General features: G+C 34.1%; 3 protein-coding genes across 3 annotated transcripts; 2 read left to right on the forward strand and 1 right to left on the reverse strand.

Annotated features, from left to right (window-relative positions):
- Positions 1 to 25,788, reverse strand: LOC144424492 (zinc finger C3H1 domain-containing protein-like). Its single transcript, XM_078113849.1, has 13 exons — positions 25,627 to 25,788; positions 24,622 to 24,786; positions 24,195 to 24,321; positions 21,478 to 21,641; positions 20,781 to 20,908; positions 20,161 to 20,278; positions 19,580 to 19,727; positions 4,251 to 4,395; positions 3,789 to 3,942; positions 3,024 to 3,131; positions 2,306 to 2,501; positions 743 to 846; positions 1 to 109 (listed from the first exon to the last, which is right to left on the reverse strand). The coding sequence occupies exons 2-13, from the start codon at positions 24,663 to 24,665 to the stop codon at positions 1 to 3; spliced, it is 1,545 nt and encodes a 514-aa protein (XP_077969975.1). The 5' UTR covers positions 24,666 to 24,786; positions 25,627 to 25,788.
- On the forward strand, positions 5,017 to 6,855 carry LOC144424521 (uncharacterized). The gene is made up of 4 exons (XM_078113901.1): positions 5,017 to 5,350; positions 5,722 to 5,793; positions 5,993 to 6,219; positions 6,649 to 6,855. The coding sequence occupies exons 1-4, from the start codon at positions 5,032 to 5,034 to the stop codon at positions 6,838 to 6,840; spliced, it is 810 nt and encodes a 269-aa protein (XP_077970027.1). The 5' UTR covers positions 5,017 to 5,031; the 3' UTR covers positions 6,841 to 6,855.
- On the forward strand, positions 17,409 to 19,984 carry LOC144424528 (uncharacterized). The gene is made up of 4 exons (XM_078113910.1): positions 17,409 to 17,681; positions 18,063 to 18,134; positions 18,336 to 18,553; positions 18,976 to 19,984. Exons 1-4 carry the CDS (start codon positions 17,423 to 17,425, stop codon positions 19,165 to 19,167), a joined length of 741 nt encoding a protein of 246 aa, XP_077970036.1. The 5' UTR covers positions 17,409 to 17,422; the 3' UTR covers positions 19,168 to 19,984.
- Positions 25,789 to 26,146: the final 358 nt, after the last annotated feature.

Consider the following 26,146-nt stretch of genomic DNA (forward strand, 5'->3'; position numbering starts at 1 on the left):
CTACATTTTCCATATCATCATGTTTTGACACAATGTAGTTGAAGTTATCCTCCATAATATGGAAACGATTGTTGAGTCATCTCCAAAACTGAGAAAATGTCGGCAAGCCCTGGAATATAAAAATATATTCCATAAAATTTGGAATATCTGAGTTAATGTTCCCGAAACCTTGATCTAAAATGCTGATGAAAGTACAGTCGAAATTGAAAAACCAAACGAATATTATTTTTCCATTACAAGATAATTTACAAAGACTGTGTATATCAAATACTAATTCTAAATGCCTATGAAGAACGCTAAAGCTAAAATGTTTCTACAATAACATTTCTAAATTTGGTATACTCTAATGGTCCCTTGTTTGATTGAAAGATTGTTGTGAAAGAAACCCATAGAATATAAATTCAAAAATTCACCAAATCAAATACAAATATTTATAAACTTATTTAAATAGATGTTGCATACTAGTTGGCGCTCCCGAAGTATGTGGACCAAAATAGCAGACACCGGAACGTAGTACGTGTACTAGGTTAGGGTTAAGCCATATTTTTATGCCAATTTTCCTTATTTTAGTTCTACTACGAGTTCAGGGACTAGGCAAGTGACTCCTATACTATGTACCTGAAATTATGGCCTAGCCCTAACCTGGTACACATACTACGCTCAAGTGTTTGCCATTTTGAATCACATACTTCAGGAGTACCTACTAGTTTACCTTCCAACAAATCACCATTTATCCACTTACCTCAATAACAGTGGAACATTATATGGCATCAGATCAGTAAGAAAATTATAAGCAGTTGATATGTGTTGCCTTGTATGAAAGCATGATAAGTAGATAGACGCAACCTGTAGTTTATAAAATACTAAAATCAATATTATCATGTAAATACTGTCATTATCAAAAATCGATCGGTCTATGCAAAATATTTAGTATTCTAAATGAGTTTATTATCATTAAGCAAAAAAGCAAATTCACAAAAATCTTTATTATTCCGAGAATTAGACATAAACATCTATAAAAAATAAAAAGATATCAATTTTAATAAACAACTGTACTCTTACTATTATTATGTATCATGTTAGAATCTAGTAACCTAGAGCAGTGGTTCCCAACCGCCGGTCCGCGCAGCTTTTTTGCCGGTCCGCGAGAAATTTCGTAGTTTGGTTGTTTTAATGCCGTCTCAATTGCTTTACCGAAGACGAGGTTGCGTTTATTACGCAATTTCTCTTCCGCCGTCATATTGCCACATCTTGGCGACGTCTTTCGGGACAGCTTATCCCCAGGTAATAACACTTCGCTTTTTCGGCTCTGATTCGTCGCGAATGCGCGCCATCGAATCTCGCAAGAATCAGAAACCTAAAAATTGGCACGTGTGTTTTTCTGTTCTTCATGCTTTGCCCGATTAATATGACTATCCATATAAAACTTTATGCATATTTCTTTGTTTAAACAAAAATACAGTCAAGAACAGTATAATATTCTAGTAAGATATGAAGTTGTTGCGACCCTGCAGGTGGTCACGACTCACGAGACGCGCAAAAAAGCATGGACCGCAGAGATCCATGTATTTTAGGCAGGCACAGTAGGATTTTGGACCAAGTTACCGACGACTTTGTCATTTTGTTGTAAATTCATTTTGTTTGAGACGTCAAGCAACTGCAGTGGGATTAATATGATAAACTCGAAAAAGAAAAAACCTCGATTAAAATTGTAAAATTATACTTTACAGTTCAGATTTAAAAAAGTATCACTGTCACAATTTTGAATATCTCTTGATAACGAATACCCATCGCTAAGTAATCGAGCAATCAAACTGTTGTCCGTATTTTCAACCAGTTACTTATGCGTTAAAACATTTTCATTATTAGCTTTAATTAAATCGAAGCAGAGAAATCGGCCACACGCCGCTGCATAGCTACGTGATGCAGAAACTTCTTTGAGGCCTCGTTTACAATCCTATATTTTTCATGTGAGATTTTTTTATGCTGCATTTCATATGCGTAATGAGTGTCCAGCACTGCATTTCATTACGCAAATATATGGTATTATTTCGTTTCACTCATTTCAATTTTTGGCCGTCACATTATTCGATATTTTTTTTTCCGTGTGACATGTTTTTGGGTGTGCCTTTTATGTCTAGGAGCATATTGAGTGCCCTACACTGCATTATTTTACGCAAATATATGTTATTCCTTTATGTTCCAGTCATTTCAATTTTAATTTTACCGGTCCGCCAGGGTAGAAAGGTTGAGAACCACTGACCTAGAGTACATAATCGCCAATAAGTTCACATTATATTTCTACCTGATTATGAAATGTGTAGTCAGAAAATCTGGCATCAGAGCTGAGCAATTCATCAATGGCTAAATCTGGAGAACAAGTTGTTATGCATCGACGAATAACTGCGGTAAAATTCTTTAGCCATATTTGACGCGTTTTTACAGTTATTGTTGTTGGTTCGACTAGTTTTGAAGCAAGATGCTGACGATATAGAAGATATCTGTAAAGATAATTTGATATAAAAAAAAATGGACTCGGGATATTTTTTTTTCCAACTGGGAGATGTTTTGACCATTTATGTAGTAGTAGTACTTGCATATTTATCCTGGAGGAGAGAAAAGAATAGGAATGGGACGCTTAGCACAACGCGCCACTGGATATCATCAAGATGTCAAAGGTGACGTGACAATTGAAATTTTAAGAAGTCGCTTAGACAATTTTTAATTCAAGATTCTCAGGCATGGCTGGAAACATTATCTAGCAATTGATTAGTTTTTTCGTTGTCTCCAAAACTTGGGTACAAATTAAACAACTGAATGATTATTTTGTCTTCCTAAAAGTTTTAATTCAGTTACAAGGATCAAAAATGAGTCCTGAGAAGAGAAAATAAAATTAGCTATCAATACTTTTGGATTTTACAATGATGGTATCAAGAAGTATCCAAATAAGTATTTCGAGGAAAATGAATTATTTGAATATTTTTTATTATTAAAAAAATTTGCGAATCTGATTAAAGTCCCACCTTAGCCATATTTGTTTTCTATCATTTTCATCACCCACATCCACAATTGCCTTTTCATAATAATCCAGTATAACGTTGACAGATTCGCTGGATAAATCGAGAATTACACTGAAAAGAACATGATACACCATAAAGCATTGTTCAAAAATGAATAGAATCCAGATAGGAATTCCATTACAATTTCCGTAATCACAAACATTGATTGAGTGGCACATCAGGATATTTCTGGATCTACAGGGTGTCCATAAAGTCCCTTTATATTTTCAATTTTGTTACGAAGTCAGGTCTAAATATATCTTAACCAGGTTTGTTGTTTTTTATTCAGTGAATTCAAAAGTGTTTTTACTTCATCGATCTCGATAAGTATGTTGATAGGTATTTGTTTGTTTGTTTGTCTGTCAGACACTTTCGTATGTTACGCAATATCTCACGAAAGCGAGGTAGAATCTACTCCAAATTTTGCATGTGCATTCATCATATATCGGACCAGAAGCCTATTGATTTTGGATGAATTATGTCGTATAATTAGCGAGTTATTAATTAATAAGTGATGGGACATGCAGTGTCGCTATTTAGTCAGAGCGGAGGAATCGAAACTGCAGATCGATAAGTCGATGGTCTCCGATTGCTAGCTAGTTTAATACATCTGTAAGGGTCGAAACAATTTATGACATCAATAAATACCATTTGTAATATTAAAAAAATTGAGACACCCAATATATCTTAACACTCATAACCTCAACAGCCTTGATCTATTTCACTTACATGTAAATCATCCATAAATATGCTTTGTTCTTCCCAACAATTTTCCAACTAATTTCCGGTAAAAGAGAAAGATGTTTGTCAGTTAATGAATCCGATAATCTCAATAAGTAGTGAAATAATTCTTTCAATTCTGATAAATTAATCACATCTATATCTGAAAAAGAAACCAAAATGAAGCTAAAATTGAGAACCTAATATTAATATTAAAATCATGTCATCACTTAGGGTGTAATAAACTAGGCAATGCCGAAACCTGGTAACTACAGGGTGGTGGCTAGAAAATTAGTACCAACCTAAAACAACCTAGAACCTAAAAGAAATAAAAATGTATCGAAAAAGAAATAAGCACGCATTTTATTTGTGATGTCATGTGACCTTCAAATTTTCTGCTTTTTTATCAACCACCCTGGTGTGTATTTCACATGATGAAACTTGATTTTATAAAAACTACGAAACTTTTACCTATTTTCAAATAAGCTGAAGCACAAGTTTCAAAATACAGAAGTGCAGCATCAATGTCCGATGATTCTTGATTCAATTGAAACAAAGCTGCTTCATAGCAAAGATTTGCATCATATGGATTTTCTGTCACAGCTTCTTCAAAGACCTTTAAAAAAGTAATATTAAATAGATAAGATCTTCTTGCCTGTTTGTCCTATCCATGACTGTTATAATATCCCATTAAAAATAAGTATGCATCAACGATTTGACATTTCTCATTTATTACCACAAGAAAAATAATTTTTTTAAAACTTAACATAATAATTTTGATATTTCAGTGCCTTTTTTATGCTTTTAATGGCTCAGTTATAGTTACATAGTTTATAGCTTTTTCAAGCTGCAGAATAACATTTCAAACGCCCAAATATCTGTTTTTCAGGCACTTCGTCATTTTCTCACACAATACATTTTGACAACAATACCAAACGCGCAGAAATTTCACAGCCAAATAGCATGGGAAACAAGTTTTTTGCAATTTCCCATGGCAATTCAAAACACTTCACGACAAAAATAGTACTTTTTTAGCCATTCAAATTTAATGAATGGAAACATTCCAACCTCTGAAATCTAAACGAATGCAACAATTCAATATAAATACTTTGCTTGCTACAGTAGTACAGTAGGCTGCTTAGCGCAGTAGGTTGGCATGCATAGATGTATTTGCCTCAACTTTATAAATAACAGTTAGTAAGATAGAAATTTCATTGAAATGGAATTGCAACTTGATTAATTTTAGACAGAAATGTATGCTAGACTGCATTTGAGTTTCAATTCTAATGTTTGCTTTAAACAGGCGTTAAATATGAGTAAGGGTATACTATATTGGATGTTTTTGAGCATTCAATTGCTCGTCAACCAAGTATATTGCAATCAAAGAATTTGCATGCAAATTGAAAATGTCAATGCAGAAGAAACCTACCCAATTCCACCACAACGAAGTTCACAGGGTGTTCCGGGCAAACGTGGGCCACCTGGTGAAATTGGCCCAAAAGGATCACAAGGGCCCAGAGGCCCAAAAGGAATTGTCGATTATGAAAGAATGAACGCAGCAATAGAATCAGGTAATTTAACTTAATATTTAATTCGTTATTGATTGTAAGCATCAGTGGGGCTTGTACAAAGCCTTGTTTGAGTGGAAGATCTTGCAGATTTCCCTTTAAAGGAATATATTGAGGTTTACTTCTTATTGTATATATATATAGATTAAATGATGATATAATGACTGTTCGTATGAATGGACTTTGTATAGATAAACCTAAGAATGTGGTTTTGGCAGAACATCCAATAATATTCTGTTGCAAAATCTATTCACTCATTCATTGGTATTAAATTGAAATAAGGTATCCCTAACATTGATTCATTTAAAAATTTAGTTTGTTTGATTTATACTATTAGTTCAGCGACCCATACTTTTATATGTAACTTGTTGCAGCGATAAATGATCTGCGGACAGAAACGGAAGAGAAGATGAATAAAACTATGAATGATCTTCAGCAGAGGATGGGTAATAGTTACTAAATTATAAGTTATGTAAAACTGTTTTGTTAACATTACATGATGAATTTTTTGTCAAGGAGTTCTCAAACCTAAAATGCAAACTGGAAACATAAAAATTGTTGGGCAAATAAAATTCAGAATCCAGAATTCCCAACATGAATTTAATTCATTTTTAAATAGAGCCAATTGAAAATTTCATTTTCTAGATAAAACAGTCAGCTGTGAAGTCATTCACAAGAATAATTGTTATCGGATGATACTTCGCGAAACCCAAATGAATTTTGACCGAGCAACACAAGCCTGTAGAGATATTGGGATGAATATTGGATACATTGAAGATGAAACTCATTACCAAAAAATAGCAGAGTTAGTCAGATCAAAATCAACATCATTTGCTACAACATACTGGACAGGACTATTGTATAAAAACTCAGTGAGTATTTAAATATGATTCATAATGAATATGGTGAACCAGCAATTTTTTATCATTTCTATCACATTAAATTATCATTGACTTATCTCGGCTTAGGCTCAGAGCATAGTGCCAAGCTTTAGGAATATGCTTGCCACAACACCTCCGATTTGCCTGCGTGGGTTGGATGGTCCGATCCTGTGTGGGATAACTATGTACAAGATAATTGCTGGACTTCTCGCTTCCATAGGGTGGTTCACATAACCACTGTCCACTGGTCAGATACAGCTTCCTTCATCGTGAAGTTCATGCATCAGAAAACTGGCTAATTAACCCCATACCCAACATGACTGGTACCCGTACAAGAGGCTGTGGTTCCCCATATCATTATTAAGTCGCCTTATCGTCTCACCCTTGATACATATGTAACTCCTATCCTATCTATTTCAGCAACTTGTGACACTTTCTGGAAATCCATCACCATTCACTAAATGGTATCCGGGTACACCCAACAGTGATGAGCAAAACAAAAATGTATACATTTATGTCAGGAAAGATACAGGAAGTGTATACCACGGCATGTATAACTACATTCCAACATACATTCGACCTGGAGTGTTATGTCAAATCATGAATACTTAAGATAATATTAACAAGCATTGTCTACAGATTTCTTATTTGTTAACTTCTCCGATCACACAATACTACAATGCTAGTTATATTGTCAATATTCAAATAACTTAAATCGTATCGTGCACCTGATTACAGAATTCCTTCTTTTATTATTATTTTATGATTTGATTATTATCTTGCTTGATATCAATCACATATCAAGTGAATATGGTCAAAATTAATATTGTGTTTTTTTGGTACTGGCAACAAATATATAAATAATTCAAAATTAAAAAAGTATGGTCGGAATAAAAAAAAGAGATGAGAGAAGCATAATTGATTTTTAAAGTACGGTAGTAGTTTTTTGGAAAACATCAAATTTTCATTTCAAGGCAGTCGAAGGATTAATTGACTAATTAATTGATTAATTCCAATAATATACCTGTGTGGCAGATAAGCTGTCGCCCTTCTTCACCAAAACATCTGCCCATGTTATAGAAATACCAGTCACTCCCTTTTTGATCTGATGACCCCAATCTTCATGATAGCGACAAGTTTCCGGATGTGCTTGACCAGAGTGAACACTGAAATACAAAAAGTAGCAAATTGATGAAACAGGTTTTTCTATTCAATTTCAACTTTGTGCATGGTTTACTTTGTCTTGTTCCAGTCTCATTTGCAAAATGGAATTGTATCTTGGGGATCATCTAAGAAAACCTTTCTACGTCGCATCGAAATAATTCAAAACAGCGCTATACGTGCTGTACTCTTTGCTGGACCAATGTCAAAAATAAACCCCCACTACCATAAGATGCAACTAATCAAAATGGCAGATATTTATAAAAGCGAGGTATTAAAACTCATGCACCAGCACCATAAAACTGCCTACTGCATTTTGTCAAACAAACCAGTTGCCAGTGTACACTCTTTTGCAACTCAGTCCGCTGCCAATAGCCCATACTATGTGCCTCGCTATTCCACCAATCAGCCAATTGTTCTAGATTTATATGGAATGAGTGTTATCTTTATTTGTCCATGTTTTTTATAATATGCTATCACCATCACCATAATAATTTTCATCTACACTTTGGTTTACTTTGTTTTCAATATTATTTGCTCCCACCTGACAGAGCAAAATAACTCCAGTATGACTTTTTCCCACAAGTATTTTACCTCAATATCCTCAAGATTCCTTAATAGAAATCATCATTATATATATTTGCATAAATGTTGTATTTTTACTCAAATAGTATGTGCACCTTGCAAGAGTCATAGCAAAAAATAACTTTATAGCTTATGAACTTTTCCAATACATGGATGAAGGCAAACTTCATTTAATATTCTGTTACCTTTAATACTGTAATAGTCAATGTTCCATAACAGGCTAATCATCATTGTATTATTATATTCAATATACGTTGTTTAATACTTTTCCATTATTATGTGTTCCTAGCATTGACATTCTTCTGCATAAAATCCAAATTATGTATTTCTAGTTCCACTGTTGTTGCGGGGAATCCCCATGTGTTCGTAGTTGGCGTGGCGGTGTGGCTCATTGTGCTCAAAGTGACTATAAACTTAGCGACTTATAGTCGCTTTGATCGTGCTAAGCGTTAGGAATACGCTCGCCCCCGCATCTCTGATTACTCTGCATGGGTTCGCAGGTTCGAATCCCATGCGGGATAGTTATGTGCGGGAGGATTGCTGGACTCCTCGCCGTCGTAGGGTGGTTCACGTAACCGCTGGCCGGTTACGGCTTCCTCTACCATCAAGTCCATGCTTTCGAAACAAATAACTAACTAATCCCATACCCGACATGGACTGGTAACCGGACGAGATGCCGTGGTTCGCCATATGGATATGCCGTCTTATCGGCTTTCCTCTCCCCCGGGATAAATATATAAATCCTATCGTGCTTCTTCCCATCCACACGCTTTGGTCCAAACCCAGGTTCGCGGGCCACATGTGGCCCACCGCTCCATAATCTGTGGCCCGCGTCGCATTTGCGCCAACGTAGACAAAAAATCGTATTTGGTGTTGTTTCGTCAAAATAAAAATAACCGGAAAAATCTTTTGACATATTGTTACATCACTAATTTAACTGGATTGACTAGTGTTATGGCTAGTGAAGTTGAATAATAATGTGCTTGGCTAGTCTAAATTGTCAACTGGCTTTCTATTTTTTTTGGTCGTGAATATCTGCTAGCAAAATAGGCTTCATAGAAAACTAAAAATCAAATGAGTTGATTATGCATGATAACTAAACATTATTGTAATGGCCTAACAATATAATTCCTGCGGGTGTTTTTTTTTTGCAACCAGTCTTAACAGTAATACAAAAAATGCTGCCTATATATCAGAAAATTTAGTAATTACCCTTCTGTATCTCAAATTAGGTAAAATTCGGTAATCAGTCAATTTGCAGTTATTTGTAGGTTATTTTGTAAATATGAGTTTGAAAAGAAAGCTGGTCAATTTAAAGAGATATTTGACTTAATATAGGAAGGAAAATACCACAATGTTTGCTTAAATATGTCTGCAAACTGTGTCGGTAACAATCTAAAACGGCATTTTCTCATTATGTCTCTTTATCCGTTATGAAGAGTTCGAAATATTATGCTAAATGTAGATATAGTAAGATTTTTGCACGTTTTAGTGAGTTTTTTGGTGGTTGTTGCATGTTTCAGCTTGATAAATGACAAATAATGATCAATGTGATTTGAACAATAAAAGCGTTTGTTTTGTACTGTTCAACTATTCTTGGCACTACTGTGACCCGCGAACATTACAAAAATATTAGTGTGGCCCGCGAGGCTGACAACTTTGGACCACCCTGTAGGCATCGATGTAATATATTGTGTATAATTTTGATGAATAGGGGTATCTTCAACAGGGGAGTACCCCAATTTATAAGTTTAAGTAGTTTTAGGCTCAAGGTGCGTGACAAACTTTATGTATTCCACTTTGATATAAAATAATAATATCACGTGCCTCTTGTGCGGAAAGGACATGCTATTAATCTTTGAAAATTCAACACTTTATCGGTATACGTAATTTTGATAAATAGGGGCATCCTTGACAGGGAAGACCCCAATCTTTAGATTCGAGTATTTTTATAGGCTCAAAGTGTGTGACAAACTTTATTTATTCCACTTCGATATAGAATAATAAAATAGGACATGCTATTGTTCTTAGAAGTTTAACCTTTTTATAGGTATACGTAATTTTGATAAATACGGTCATCTTCTACAGGGAAAGGCGCAATTTCTAAGTTATAATTTTAGGTTCAAGGTGTGTGACAAACTTTACTTAATCTACTTTGATATAAAATAATAAAAACGCGTGCCTCTTGCGCGGAGACCATGCTATTAATCTTTGAAAGTTGCAATATTTAACAACTTATCGGCATAGGTAATTTTGATTAATAGGGGTATCTTCAAACAGGGAAAGATCCCAATTTCTAAGTTCGAGTAGCTCTATAGGTTCTAAGTGTGTGACAACTTTATATATTCCGATTTGACATAAAATCGCGTACCTCCTGTGCGGATACCGGTTTCATGTCATATTACCATTTTCAATGAGTTGCATTTACTTTTAAAAATCAGTTGAATAAAACAAATCAGCCGGTTCCGCGTTCATTATTTTGTTTCAGTTAGTATTGTATTATCTACCACTAGAGATTCTTGTATCGATACCCAACACCACTAAAATTTATGAGAATGTGATAGATACTTAGTTTATACGCGTAGAACGGCGACGCTACATTTTGTGAACTGGTGAAACTGTCGTCGATTGTGTCGTGCAGTCCTATTCCCTAACTAAAGTGGAGCCCCAGTTTGAAGAGCCCTGTTCTAGACATTGACAGGGATAAACAAAGAGAAGGATATGGATAAATATCAAAACCTTATATCGACATAAAAACTGTTCTTTGACGGCCTTGTATTTCTAAATCTGGACAAAATGTAAGGAAATCCAAGTTTGATAACAAAATGCAGACAAAGTTACGCAAATGTATTTATTAAAAAAAGTAATAATATGCCATCAAAAGCATTTTTGATTGCAGTGAGTGTCCAAGTGAAAAATGAAATACAGAAACGGGGCAAAGCAGTGACGGAAACATAAATAAAAAGACTGAAAAAATAAAAACTGCTGAAGATCAAAAAAAATCTTGGATCTTCTAAACTTCCAAATTTGCAGAAAATGAGATATTCTAGACAAGAATATTCTCACGAACTCGACAATAATTGAGCATCATTCACAGGAACAAATCGTCTGCACAAAACTTTGGTTTAGGTCGGAAGGAATCATCCAGTTTCTTGACAATATTCTGGTGCAGAATTGATCTTCACAAACACTTTCCATCAATTTGTTAAGGTTACACTTAAACTAAGCAAGTAGTCCTACAATACACCAAGTACTGCATAAAACAAAACAATATTAATTGGCATCTGCAAAGCCCATGAAGGAGCCGAGATGCGAAAATAACAGTTCATGTTTGTTGTAGAACGGGACCTACTGCAGTATTAAACAGTACTTACTGCAAGTTGAGAAGAACGGGTACTGCAGAATATTTGAATCGAAGATATAGCTGAAAAAAAATAAGTGGCAAAGATGTGTAGAAAAGATTAATGTTATGAGAGTTTTTTTTTATATTCTGCTCTATCGAAATGGAAGAAAAGTTTGATTAGAACAAATACAGGCAACCACCCTGCTATATTCTAAGGGCGCCCACTTCCAAATACCCTACTTCTATTTTCTGATGCAAAATATACTGTATATATACAAAAATGTAAAATATTGAGATGCTTAATATAGTAACAAAGATAACCAACCACTCTCACCTTTTTATTGCAAGAAATTAACTTGAGGAGTTTTGGGCAGAAGACATCCTGCATCCATCTGTAACCATGATGAACATCGAATCTTTTCCGGAATAAAATCTTCAGGTTTCGCATATGTTTTCAGAGTGGTGAGATACTGCAGTAACAGAGAAAACGTATATTAAAACAAATAAATCGTAACAACATTGTGTAAAATGGAAAGGAAAATAGAAAGAAGATTAACGAATCAAACAATCCACAATGTCAGTTCTTCTTGCGGTTTCAATACAAGACATGTTGAGTAATTTCCGAAGCAATCAAAACACCTCCAACAGACAATGCAAGAGTGATTTCAAATATCTGAAGTTACTATAAACTTTATCTGCCTCTCTTAACACAATACTCTATCCTGTTGTTACTAAACTGTTCTGATGAAGAGACTAAATACAAGTCGATATGAATATTTAACCTGAAGTTTTAGACTGGATGTTTCCTAAATATGCATGTTAATATTCGATAATAGGAAAAAAAAAAATACAGGAGCCCTAAGTCTGCTGAAACTATATTGAAATCAAATGAATATGAGTTTCTTATTACTTTATAATAGGACATTCCTAAAATAGTGTGAGAAAGAATTTTGAAAGAAAATTTCTTTATTTTTCTTCAGAATGCAAAATAATAGGAATGTCCATAGAATTCAGACACGACGAAGCCCGGGTTTCAGGGCTATAACATTCAGAAAACGCAATTTACTTCATTAAAATATTGTGAACAAATTGTACAAATTCAAAAAACTTGAAGATTCCAGACTTCAAAGTCAAAAATAAAAGAATGACGAAATTCAAGCAAAGGAATAAATTAACAGTTTAAATGATTTGGTTTCTGCAGACGAACTACTTAACTTTTATGCTTTTGTGTCGGTGAATCCATATGCACTCAATGCAAGGATGCTGTAGTAAGAGTGAAGATAACTATCCTAGTGATTCAAAAGTCTTGATGCACACTAACAACTAAATATATTTCTATAACGTTTCGTCTGACATTGAACTTGAAACAATGATGACAGGCTTTCAAATCAAACTGAAATGCTAGTCTTTCAACCAGCAAGATTATTAAAACTTCTGGTGTATCACTAGCAAAACAAAGCAGTTTTACAATCCAACACTCTGACTCTTGATTCATTGAAATAAGAAAGTGCATCTGATTTCAGTATTAGTTTAAGAGAATGAACATTTAACTGTGGCAAATACAAGACACATTCAAAAATCTCATTCTATTAAAGCTGGAAATTTTCTACCTGCATCTTAAGGACATCTGAAATTAAAACTCCCATAATGGCTAGTTAATCTGAAAGTATGAAAATATGACCCACAAAAAACTTTAAAATGAATGCAATCAAAATAAATCGATTTTACATACATTTGCAAGAAGCCACATGGTCTCAATTTTTGTATGAAATTATCACTTTACAAATATAACAACTTTCTAATTGCACTCACCTGTTGCCCAGGAAACAAAGTTAAAACATTTTACCAGTTAAGAAAAATTTATATTTACATCAGTCCACAGCTCACGAGAATACGGTACTGCATCCACAGACCGCCGGGACAGATGTATTGCCTAAAATAGGGATTATTTTCAATAAACATAATTGTCACTTTGTCAATTTCACAAAATCAAAACTTGATACCCGTACCTTTGATATTCTTCCACGAGAGAAAAGTGACGAGACTGATCTAGATCATTTTGTGAAAAAAAAAAAAAAATTTTTTAAGTTCCCTCATGAAACTTTTATAAATCAATTACAAAAAGGATTTAAACATTTAACATCTAAATACTTAGATTTACATACAACTCGTAAGAAAACATGTTGATTACCATAAAACTTGAATAGCAAATATATCAAATATCATTCAAAAAAGATTATTCAAGATTTACTACATTTTCCATATCATCATGTTTTGACAAAATGTAGTTGAAGTTATCTTCCATAATATGGAAACGTTTGTTGAGTAATCCCCAAAACTGAGAAAATGTCGGCAAGCCCTGGAATATAAAAATATATTCCATAAAATTTGGAATATCTGAGTTAATGTTCCCGAAACCTTGATCTAAAATCCAGATGAAAGTACAGTCGAAATTGAAAAACCAAACAAGTATTATTTTTCCATTACAAGATAATTTACAAAGACTGTGTATATCAAATACTAATTCTAAATGCCCATGGAGTACGCTAAAGCTGAAATGTTTCTACAATTACATTTCCAAATTTGGTATACCCTAATGGTCCCTTGTTTGATTGAAAAAATGGTGTTAAAGAAACCCTTTTACTTGAATATAAATTCAAAAAATCACCAAATCAAATACAAATATTTATAAACTTATTTAAATAGTCGTTGCATACTAGTTGGTGCTCCCGAAGTATGTGAACCAAAATAGCAGACACCGGTACGTAGTACGTGTACTAGGTTAGGCCATATTTTTATGCCAATTTTCCTTATTTTAGTTCTACTACGAGTTCAGGGACTAGGCAAGTGACTCCTATACTATGTACCTGAAATTGTGGCCTAGCCCTAACCTGGTACACATACTACGCTCGAGTGTTTGCCATTTTGATTCACATACTACAGGAGTACCTACTAGTTTACCTTCCAACAAATCACCATTTATCCACTTACCTCAATAACAGTGGAACATTATACGGCATCAGATCAGTAAGAAAATTATAAGCAGTTGATATGTGTTGCCTTGTATGAAAGCATGATAAGTAGATAGACGCAACCTGTAGTTTATAAAATACTAAACTCAATATCATCATGTAAATACTGTCATTATCAAAAATCGTTCGGTCTACGCATTATTACATTTTATATTCAAAATATTCAGTATCCTAAATGAGTTTATTATCATTAAGCAAAAAAGAAAATTCACAAAAATCTTTATTATTCCGAGAATTAGACATAAACATCTATAAAAAATAAAAGGATATGAATTTTAATAAACAACTGTACACTTACTATTATTATGTATCATGTTAGAATCTAGTAACCTAGAGTACATCATCGCCAATAAGTTCACATTATATTTCTACCTGATTATGAAATGTGTAGTCATAAAATCTGGCATCAGAGCTGAGCAATTCATCAATGGCTAAATCTGGAGAACAAGTTGTTATGCATCGACGAATAACTGCAGTAAAATTCTTTAGCCATATTTGACGCATTTTTACAGTTATTGTCGTTGGTTCGACTAGTTTTGAAGCAAGATGCTGACGATATAGAAGATATCTGTAAAGAAAATTTGATATAAAAAATGGACTCGGGATATTTTTTTTTCTAAATGAGAGATGCTTTGACCATTTATGTAGTAGTAGTACTTACATATTTATCCTGGAGGAGAGAAAAGAATGGAAATGGAACGCTTAGCACAATGCCACTGGATATCATCAAGATGTCAAAGGTGACGTGACAATTGAAATTTTAAGAAGTCGCTTAGACAATTTTTAATTCAAGATTTTCAGGCATGGCTGGAAACATTATCTAGCAATTGATTAGTTTTTTCGTTGTCTCCAAAACTTGGGTACAAATTAAACAACTGAATGATTATTTTGTCTTCCAAAAAGTTTTAATTCAGTTACAAGGATCAAAAATGAATCCTGAGAAGAGAAACTAAAATTAGCTATCAATACTTTTGGATTTTACAATGATGGTATCAAGAAGTATCCAAATAAGTATTTCGAGGAAAATGAATTATTTGAATATTTTTTATTATTAAAAAAATTTGCGAATCTGATTATAAAGTCCCACCTTAGCCATATTTGTCTTCTATCATTTTCATCACCCACATCCACAATTGCCTTTTCATAATAATCCAGTATAACGTTGACAGATTCGCTGGATAAATCGAGAATTACACTGAAAAGAACATGATACACCATAAAGCATTGTTCAAAAATGAATAGAATCCAAATAGGAATTCCATTACAATTTCCGTAATCACAAACATTGATTGAGTGGCACATCAGAATATTTCTGGATCTACAGGGTGTCCATAAAGTCCCTTTATATTTTCAATTTTGTTACGAAGTCAGGTCTAAATATATCTTAACCAGGTTTGTTGTTTTTTATTCAGTGAATTCAAAAGTGTTTTTACTTCATCGATCTCGATAAGTATGTTGATAGGTATTTGTTGGTTTGTTTGTCTATCAGACACTTTCGTATGTTACGCAATATCTCACGAAAGCGAGGTTGAATCTACTCCAAATTTTGCATGTGCATTCATCATATATCGGACCAGAAGCCTATTGATTTTGGATGAATTATGTCGTATAATTAGCGAGTTATTAATTAATAAGTGATGGGACATGCAGTGTCGCTATTTAGTCAGAGCGAAGGAATCGAAACCGCAGAGACGGTCTCCGATTGCTAGCTAGTTTAATACATCTGTAAGGGCCGAAACAATATATGACATCGATAAATACCATTTGCAATATTAAAAAAAATTGAGACACCCAATATATCTTAACACTCATAATTTCAACACCCTTGATCTATTTCACTTACATGTAAATCACCCATAAATATGCTTTGTTCTTCCCAACAATTTTCCAACTAATTTCCGGTAAAAGAGAAAGATGTTTGTCAGTTAATGAATCCGATAATCTCAATAAGTAGTGAAATAATTTCCTCAATTCTGATAAATTAATCACATCTATATCTGAAAAAGAAACCAAAATGAAGCTAAAATTGAGAACCTAATATTAATATTAAAATCTACTACAGGGTGGTGGCTAGAAAAACAGTACCAACCTAAAACAACCAAGAACCTAAAAGAAAACACACATTTTATTTGTGGTGTCATGTGACCTTCAAATTTTCTGCTTTTTTATCGACCACCCTGGTGTATTTCACATGGTGAATCTTGATTTTATAAAAACTACAAAACTTTTACCTATTTTCAAATAAGCTGAAGCACAAGTTTCAAAATACAGAAGTGCAGCATCAATGTCCGATGATTCTTGATTCAATTGAAACAAAGCTGCTTCATAACAAAGTTTTGCATCAGATGGATTTTCTGTCACAGCTTCTTCAAACACCTTCAAAAAAGTAATACTAAATAGAAGAAGATCTTCTTGCCTGTTTGTCCTATCCATGACTGTTATAATATCCCATTAAAAATAAGTATGCATCAACGATTTGACTTTTCTCATTTATTACCACAAGAAAAATAATTTTTTTAAAACTTAACATAATAATTTTGATATTTCAGTGCCTTTTTTATGCTTTTAATGGCTCAGTTATAGTTACATAGTTTATAGCTTTTTCAAGCTGCAGAATAACATTTCAAACGCCCAAATATCTGTTTTTCAGGCACTTCGTCATTTTCTCACACAATACATTTTGACAACAATACCAAACGCGCAGAAATTTCACAGTCAAATAGCATGGGAAACAAGTTTTTTGCAATTTCCCATGGCAATTCAAACTACTTCATGACAAAAATAGTACTTTTTTAGCCATTCAAATTTAATGAATGGAAACATTCCAACCTCTGAAAGCTAAACGAATGCAACAATTCAATATAAATACTTTGCTTGCTACAGTAGTACAGTAGGCTGCTTAATGCAGTAGGTTGGCATGCATAGATGTATTTGCCTCAACTTTATAAATAACAAATAGTAAGATAGAAGTTTCATTGAAATGGAATTGCAACTTGATTAATTTTAGACAGAAATGTATGCTAGACTGCATTTGAGTTTCAATTCTAATATTTGCTTTAAACAGGCGTTAAATATGAGTAAGGGTATACTATATTGTATGTTTTTGAGCATTCAATTGCTCGTCAACCAAGTATATTGCAATCAAAGAATTTGCATGCAAATTGAAAATGTCAATACAGAAGAAACGTACCCAATTCCACCACAACGAAGTTCACAGGGTGTTCCGGGCAAACGAGGGCCACCTGGTGAAATTGGCCCGAAAGGATCACAGGGGCCCAGAGGACCAATAGGAATTGTTGATTATGAAAGAATTGATGCAGCAATAGAATCAGGTAATTTAAATTAATATTGGCCGTAAGCATCAGTGGGGCTTGTACAAAGCCTTGTTTGAAGTGGAAGATCTTGCAAAAATTACAGATTTTCGTATATAAGAATATATTGAAGTTTACTTCTTATTGTATATATATATATAGTTTACATCTTTTTAAATGATGATATAATGACTGTCTGTATGAATGGACTTGGTATAGACAAAACTTAATAATGGGGTTTGTGCAGAACATCCAAGTATGTTATGTTGTGGACTTTATTCACTCATTCATTGGTAAAATTAAAACCTTTTATCACTAATTTTGATGCTTTTATAAAATTTAGTTTGTTTGATTTGTATTATTACTTCAGCGACCCATACTTTTATATTTAACCCATTGCAGCGATAAATGATCTGCGGACAGAAACGGAAGAGAAGATGAATGAAAATATGAATGATCTTCAGCAGAGAATGGGTAATATTTACTAATCTATCAATTATGTAAAACTGTTTTGTTAACATTACATGATGGATTTTTTGTCAAAGAGTTTTGTCTCAAACATAAAATTAAATGCAAACTAGAAACAAATGAGATTCAGAATCGAGAATTTCCAACATGAATATAAATTATTTTCAAACCGAGATAATTAAATTATTCATTTTCTAAATATAATAGGCAACTGCGAAGTCTTTTACAAGAATACTTGTTATCGGATGATACTTCGCGAAACCCAAATGAATTTTGACCGAGCAACACAAGCATGTAGAGATATTGGGATGAATATTGGATACATTCAAGATGAAACACATTATCAGAAAATAGCAGAGTTAGTCAGATCAAAATCAACATCATCTGTGACAGGATACTGGACAGGTCTATTGTACAAAAACTCAGTGAGTATTTAAATTTGATTCATAACGAATATGGTGAACCAGCAAATATTTATCATTTCTATCACATTAAATTATCATTGACTTATCTCGGATTAGGCTCAGAGCATAGTGCCAAGCATTAGGAATACACTTGCCACAACACCTCTGATTACCCTGCGTGGGTTGGATGGTCCGATCCTGTGTGGGATAACTATGTACAAGATAATTGCTGGATTCCTCGCTTCCATAGGGTGGTTCACATAACTGCTGGTCAGTTACAGCTTCCTTCACTGTCAAGTTCATGCATCAGAAAACTGGCCAACTAACCCCATACCCAACATGTCTGGTACCCGTACAAGAGGCTGCGGTTCCCCATATCAATATTAAGTCGCCTTATCGCCTCACCCTTAATACATATGTAACTCCTATCCTATCTATTTCAGCAACTTGTGACACTTTCTGGAAATCCATCACCATTCCCTAAATGGTATCCGAGTAAACCCAATAGTGATGAGCAATACAAAAATGTGTACATTTGGGTCCAGAAAGATACAGGAAGTGTATACCACGGCATGGATAACTACATTCCAACAGCCACACAACCTGGAGTGTTATGTCAAATCAAGTATACTTAAGATCATATTAACAAGCATTGTCTACAGATTTCTTATTTGTTAACTTCTCCGATCACACAATACTACAATGCTAGTTATATTGTCAATATTCAAATAACGTAAATTGTATCGTGCACCTGATTACAGAATTCCATTTTTTATTATTTTTTCATGATTTGATTATAATCTTGCTTGATATCAATCACATATCAAATGAATATGGTCAAAATTAATATTGTTTTTTTTTGGTACTGGCAACAAATATATAAATAATACGAAATTAAAATAGTATGGTCGGAATAAAAGAAAGAGATGAGAGAAGCATATTTGATTTTTAAAGTACGGTAGTAGTTTTGCGGAAAACATCAAATTTTCATTTCAAGGCAGTCGAAGGATTAATTGACTAATTAATTGATTAATTTCAATAATATACCTGTGTGGCAGATAAGCTGTCGCCCTTCTTCACCAAAACATCTGCCCATGTTATAGAAATATCAGTCACTCCCTTTTTGATCTGGGTTATCGTTTCCTCATTTATTGACAGTTTTTGTATCGCATTAGTCATAGTTTTACACAAAAACCTGTAAAACCAGGAAACTCATTCAAACTCATTGAAAACTCATTCAAACTTTTCCTCTCATTTCTAGAATCTTATTATTTTCAGGAACAAATTATTAAAGTTACAGAATTTCTGACATTACATTTTGATGAATATGGAATAAAAATTTACATTTAGTTTTGAATTTGCGATAATCTTTAGAATAGAAAGACATAAATCAGAATGATATGTTTTACTTTTTAATGTATATATACTATGTAAATAAAAGCATTCAGTTAATCAGTTGTTTTATTCGTCGATATTGGGCTGATTGGCCATTGTGAAGAAACCAAATACAACGAAGATCACATCATGGGGGATGCAACATAGAATTCAATGATAGAAATGAACGGGTTGTAAAGTACTGGTTAGGATGACAATCAATAGAAGTAAAAAAGAGAATTCCCAATTCTTACTTGCAACTATTAGCAGCGTTGTCCCATTTTTGCTGAGATATTTCCAATCGCAATCTTTCCCGAAGTAACTGTAGAGCTGATAATAGATCTTCAGTTGATGAAGAATCCTTGATAGCAACTGAATCAAACATATAGTAAAATTAAGAATAACTTTGAAAAATTAGAAAATACAAACGACAGAACTGCCCAAATGAGCGAAGCCATTGAAGAAATCATATATTTCAAATTTATTAAAAAATTAGTTGTGAACGATTATTCACAATATTTCATTACAGCAATGAGATGATGCCTAGTTTAGGTCGTAATTGTAATTATATCGATTCATACCCTACAGACAGAACAGAAGATATATGGCCTATTTAACTCATGATGACGTCACAAATATAAAAAAACTAGTAAAAACAATGTTTATGCTATTCCTAATATTTTCAAATTTTATATGTGTAAATTTTTTCATCTTATCAAACGAAAAAATTCAAAAATAATTTCATGATGTATTTGGAATGATAAATTATTTAATTTGGCCACCCCTGACCCGTACCATTATCTGAGTGAACAGGTCATAAAGCGTTGAGAATCACCCCTAATGGGCAGATTTGATAGTCCATTAGGCTACTCACCGTCAAGGTCAGCATGCAGGTTAGAATAGAAACTTTCGTCACATTTATTCCTTGAATTAAAGTCAAGCTGAACTTCTAATCCTGGATAAACTTTGATCCCGAGATAATTTCGAGCATTGCATGCAGAGCTAAAAAGTGACAAATAAATGATATGTTTTTCTGCTCAATATAGAAATTTGACTCACTCACAAATTCAAATTAATTATGAGAATTACGGATTCAGGTATTTATTTTCAATGAGAAAACAAGGACAAGGGAGTGCTGCTTTGAGAGCAATAAGATAGAATGTTTCATATTTGATAGGATATTGTGGAGGAAAAAACAATAAAATAGCTTAATAACCACATTACACACCAAAACATATCCTATTATTCGATTGCTAGTCTACATTAGGTATGGGGAAAAGGTAACCAATTGATTATTTGAAATAGATAATGTGGATGTGGATAAAACTTGGCATTTTTGGACGCTCACTCGCAACTTCCGCTGCCTACAACGCCCTGTACAGGTAGCAATTGGGAACTCACTCAAACCCAATCAAAATTTATGAAGCTACTGCTATTCGAACGACCCCGGATCTTCCCAGTTAGGCATTGCATTTTTATAATACCTTGGGTGAGGTGGGACTTATGGGGCATTAACCCAAGATGTTTAATAATATTAAAGTAAACATAAAACTCAATTTTTGTTACATTACCTTATATTTGGAAAAAAGCACTGTGGAAGAGTATTGAAATGCACGACGTTTAAATATGCCAACCAAAGATGATTAAGATCAGTCAACGTCAAACATCTATTCAAAGAAGATGTAGAAAAGGTGGGAAACTTTTGACATTGTGGAGAGAATTCTTTTACTGTTACCTGTAGAAATGTTTTCGAATGTTAGAGGAACAAAAGTCGTAAAATAAGGTCAGTCTAGATCAGTGGTTCCCAACCTTTCTATCCTGGCGGACCGGTAAAATTAAATTAAATGTACTCGCGGACCGGCAAAAAATTGAAATAACCGGAACAGATAATATAATGCAATGTCGGGCACTCAAAAAAGGCACACTTAAAAACATTTCACACGAAGAAAACTATCAAATAATGTGCCAGCCAAAAATTGAAATGGGTAAAACATAATTTAATACCATCTCTTTCGTAATAAAATGCAGTACTGGGCAGTGGCGTAGCAAGACTCTCGTGACCCCGCAAAAATATTTCGAGGAAATGACCCTAAAAACTCTCGGACAAAGGCTAAAACAACGCTTTTTTTATTTCGTCAAAAAGCATAACATGTCGCTATTAAAAGGCAATGGTAACAAAAAATTTGCCGTTTATCTTGGTTACTTTATATTTTTTTCATACGTGCGTACTCTTCTGCCCTTTTTCCGCGTTTCTGTGCGCCACTGAGAGGTTTTGCTTTCGACATCATTGTGACAGCCTTTGCAATTTTGCCGGTGCGATCAATCCACAAGACGCCGAAAATCGACGACTCCCTGGCATTGTTACTTAACAAAAGGATTTGAGCAGAACTAACATCAACATTAGATGTGCATTACTGGTTTTGCAATGTAACTTTTGGTTTTGCGGCTTACCTTTCTAAATTCTAACCGCTTGGGCCCCTTGGCGCTGTGGGCCCTCCCGCCACTGCGGGGGTGGATGCTATGCCACTGGTACTGGGCACCCATTATGCGTGAGAAAGGCACGCATAAAACATTTCACATAAAAAACATGTACATGCCAAATATTGTATAAACACAATTAGCTCTAGTGAGAATTTTGCTGCTGTTTCGTTTCCAATATTGGATTGCAAACGAGGCCTCAAAGAAGTTTCTGCAACACGTAGCTCTGCAGAGGCGAGTAGCCGATTTTGTTGCTTCGTTTTAATTGAAGCTAGTGATGAAAATGTTTTTTCGCATAACGCAGTAACTGATTGAAAATACGGACAACAGTTTGATTGCTTACTTAGCGATGGGTATTCGCCATCAAGAGATATCCAAAATTGTGACAGTGATTCTTTCTTAAATCTGGACTGTAAAGTTGAATCACAATTTTAATTAAGTTTTTTTTTCTGACTGGCAAGTTGGCACCAGGATCAAAATCCTACTATGTCTGCTCAAAATATTGGAAAAGATCTCTGCCGCCCATTTTTTTGCGCGTCTCGTGACCACCTGCAGTGTCGCAACAAGTTCATATCTTACTGGAATATTATACTGCTCTTGACTGTTTTCTGGTTTAAACAAAGGAAATATGCATAACGTTTTATATAAATGGTCATAATAATCAGGAATATGACGCAGAACAGAAAAAGAACGCGTGCCAATTTTTAGCTTTTGAATTTTGCCATATTTGATGGAGTGCATTCGCGATGAATCGGACCAGAAAAAGCAAACATTGTGATTACTCGGCGCCAAGATGTCGCAATATGACGGCGTGAGAGAAATTGCGTAATAAACCAAAGCAACCTCATCTTCGGTAAAGCGATCGGAGCGCATTCGCGATGAATCGAGGCCAAAAAAGGGAAAAGTGTGATTACTCGGCGCCAAGATGTCGCGAATTACGTCGCAATATAACGATGGACAAGAAATTGCGTAATAAACCAACGCAACTTCGTCTTCGGTAAAGCGATTGAGACGGAATAAAAACAACGAAATTTCTCGCGGACCGGCGAAAAAGCTTCGGTCCGCGGACCGGCGGTTGGGAACCACTGGTCTAGATAAGGGTTATTCAAAATGAACCTTCCGCTCCACTAGGGGACCACAGAGAGTTTCCCTCTGGGCAAAAAGCACTTTAACTAGGTTTCATTCACGATGACGGTGACAGATCTAGATTAACATTCCAATTTATCAAGTAAAATCTTGTCTGATATTATGCAGAAAATTTGGAAAAAAAAAAAAAAATATTTCTTTTGAAATATTTTGCTCTCGGTCACAAACTATACATATGGTTAGCTATACTATTTCTCATTGTTGTTATTCTTGTTGACGTTATTTGGAAAAAATTGCCAGTACTGCTTGATTTCTCATTTTTAGTACTTAGATAGAAAAAGTTGCAAATTTGCTATTGCTTTTATTTCATTTCTCAAATTTTTCTATGAGACCAATATAATTACGAAAAACTTTTAGGGCTTTAATTAAAGGGGACACTTTTTTATTCCATCACACTGGTCTTTTTTTGTCATAATTGGTGCTATGAGGTCTTAAAATCATCGTACCGTGACCTTTGATGCACAGAGGGTCATATAGAAATGGTTATCTGGCCAGATTGGTTCAACAGTTATTGTTAATATATACCTTCAACATTGGAGCATTAATAAACATCGTTAGTCAAATGAACTTAACTTATTGAGACAATGTAACTATTTATTACGAAATTCGAATAATAAGAAATATACTGGAAAATGATTAGTTTGATCAAAAAAATAATTCTTACTTTCAACAATGGTAAAACCTTTAAAAATTTGGCGATTATAATAATTAAAGTTGAGTTCGTTGCAACACTGTTTGCAAAAGCCATCTTGAAGTAACATCTGGTGATAAACCATTTACAGGGATTCCACCTTATAAAGAGAAAGATTATTGATAACAAACAACAATAAAATTTACGAAAAGGTCCCAAAGTCAAAAACAAAGTGAAAGAATAACGTAAAAATCACCTTCAACATTATTCAGCAAGTTTGAAATGAGTTGATCGTAAAGAAATTCCCTTTTTACAACATTTAAATCCTACGTCGGAAGCTGTAAAACAAGTCAAACAATCTTGTGGCATTATGAAATTAGAGGGGTAGCAAACCAACTCCTGGCAACTACTTGACCAATAGAATGCAATTTGTTCAAATTGGTTCATACTGTTCTCTTACCTTGCCTGTGTCCTCCAGGGATCTTGCTTGTGTCTCAACATCATTCTTAATTTTTTCTCAATGATCTTCCCCACAGCTTCACATTATTTTCAAAATTGTTCGCTGATGACACAAACCTTCATGATAGCAACAAGTCTCCGGATGTGCTTGAGTCCAGAGTGAACACTAAAATACAAAAAAGTAGCAAATTGATGAAACTTAACAAACTAACATTGAATGTTGAAAAATCAAAAACTATGCTATTGCGGTAAGGATGCTGTATCGGCTTAGGTGTTTCACTTCAATTTCAACTTTGTGCATGGTTTACTTCACCCTGTTTCAGTCTCATTTGCAATATGGATTTGTAAATTGGGGATCAGCTAAGAAAACCATTCTACGTTGAACCGAGATAATTCAAAACAGCGCTATGTGTGCTGTACTCTTTGCTGGATCAATGTCAAAATTAAACCCCCACTACCATAAGATGCAACTAATCAAAATGGCAGATATTTATAAAAGCGAGGTATTAGAACTCATGCACCAGCACCATAAAACTGCCTATTGCATTTTGTCAAACAAACCAGTGTACACTCTTGTGCAACTCGGTCCGCTGCCAATAGCCCATACTATGTGCCTCGTTATTCCACCAATCAGCCAATTGTTCTAGATTTATATGGTATGAGTGTTATCTTTATTTGTCCATGTTTTTTATAATAGGCTATCACCATCATCATAATAATTTTCATCAACACTGTGGTTTACTTTGTTTCCAGTATTATTTGCTCCCACCTGACAGAGCAAAATAACTCCAGTATGACTTTTTCCCACTAGTAGGTATTTTACCTCAATATGCTCAAGATACCTTAATACTGTAATAGGATATTCATCCATCATATAAATTTTCATAAATGTGGTAGTATGTGCACCTTAACAAAGTATGTGCACCTTGGTAGCAAAAATAACTTAATAGGCTATGAACTTTTCCAATAACTGAATGAAGGCAAATTTCATTTAATTTTCTGTTACCTTTAATAGTCAATGTTCCATAACAGGCTAATCATTATTTCATTAATACATTCCATATACGTTGTTTCACATTTTCCAATATTACGTGCTCCTGGCATCGCAATCAAACTTAAAAATGACATTTTTCTGCATAAAGTCTAATTCATGTATTTCTAGTTTCCACTGTTGTTGCGGGGAATCCCCTAGTTATTATGATCGATAAGCTTCGTCACCTCAGTGAAGTTACAGCTAAATGAAGTTTGACTTTGTGTGCGACTATCGTTGACATTTTTGAAATACATAAACGCAATAGCCCTCAGTGAAAAATATAATATTTATCCACTGAAAATTTCCAAGCAATTGGTCCAGTAGGTAATAAGAAAATATATTTTTTCATAACAAGAGCAAGAAAATGAATTCTAACAACAACATAATAACAAAACGATCCATATGTCCACTTTACTTAAAATAATAACTGTCATAGCAAAAATTTATTGCAATTTAAGAAGTTCAATTCGTTCACATGTCTTCCTGTGAGTCT

This window comes from Styela clava, chromosome 6 (genome assembly GCF_964204865.1).
Source record: "Styela clava chromosome 6, kaStyClav1.hap1.2, whole genome shotgun sequence".
Classification (NCBI taxonomy): Eukaryota; Metazoa; Chordata; class Ascidiacea; order Stolidobranchia; family Styelidae; genus Styela; species Styela clava.

Excerpts from the sequence above, each read along its gene's own strand:
- LOC144424521 (XM_078113901.1), top strand. The coding sequence starts at position 5,032 with ATGTATGCTAGACTGCATTTGAGTTTCAATTCTAATGTTTGCTTTAAA. Across the intron at positions 5,794-5,992 it reads TGATCTTCAGCAGAGGATGG|ATAAAACAGTCAGCTGTGAA; the intron begins GTAATAGTTACT and ends TTCATTTTCTAG. Across the intron at positions 6,220-6,648 it reads GACTATTGTATAAAAACTCA|CAACTTGTGACACTTTCTGG; the intron begins GTGAGTATTTAA and ends TATCTATTTCAG.
- LOC144424492 (XM_078113849.1), bottom strand. The coding sequence starts at position 24,665 with ATGATGTTGAGACACAAGCAAGATCCCTGGAGGACACAGGCAAG. Across the intron at positions 24,322-24,621 it reads CCCTGGAGGACACAGGCAAG|GTGGAATCCCTGTAAATGGT; the intron begins GTAAGAGAACAG and ends TCTCTTTATAAG. Across the intron at positions 110-742 it reads AATGTTCCACTGTTATTGAG|GGCTTGCCGACATTTTCTCA; the intron begins GTAAGTGGATAA and ends TTTATATTCCAG.
- LOC144424528 (XM_078113910.1), top strand. The coding sequence starts at position 17,423 with ATGAGTAAGGGTATACTATATTGTATGTTTTTGAGCATTCAATTGCTC. Across the intron at positions 17,682-18,062 it reads TGATGCAGCAATAGAATCAG|CGATAAATGATCTGCGGACA; the intron begins GTAATTTAAATT and ends AACCCATTGCAG. Across the intron at positions 18,554-18,975 it reads GTCTATTGTACAAAAACTCA|CAACTTGTGACACTTTCTGG; the intron begins GTGAGTATTTAA and ends TATCTATTTCAG.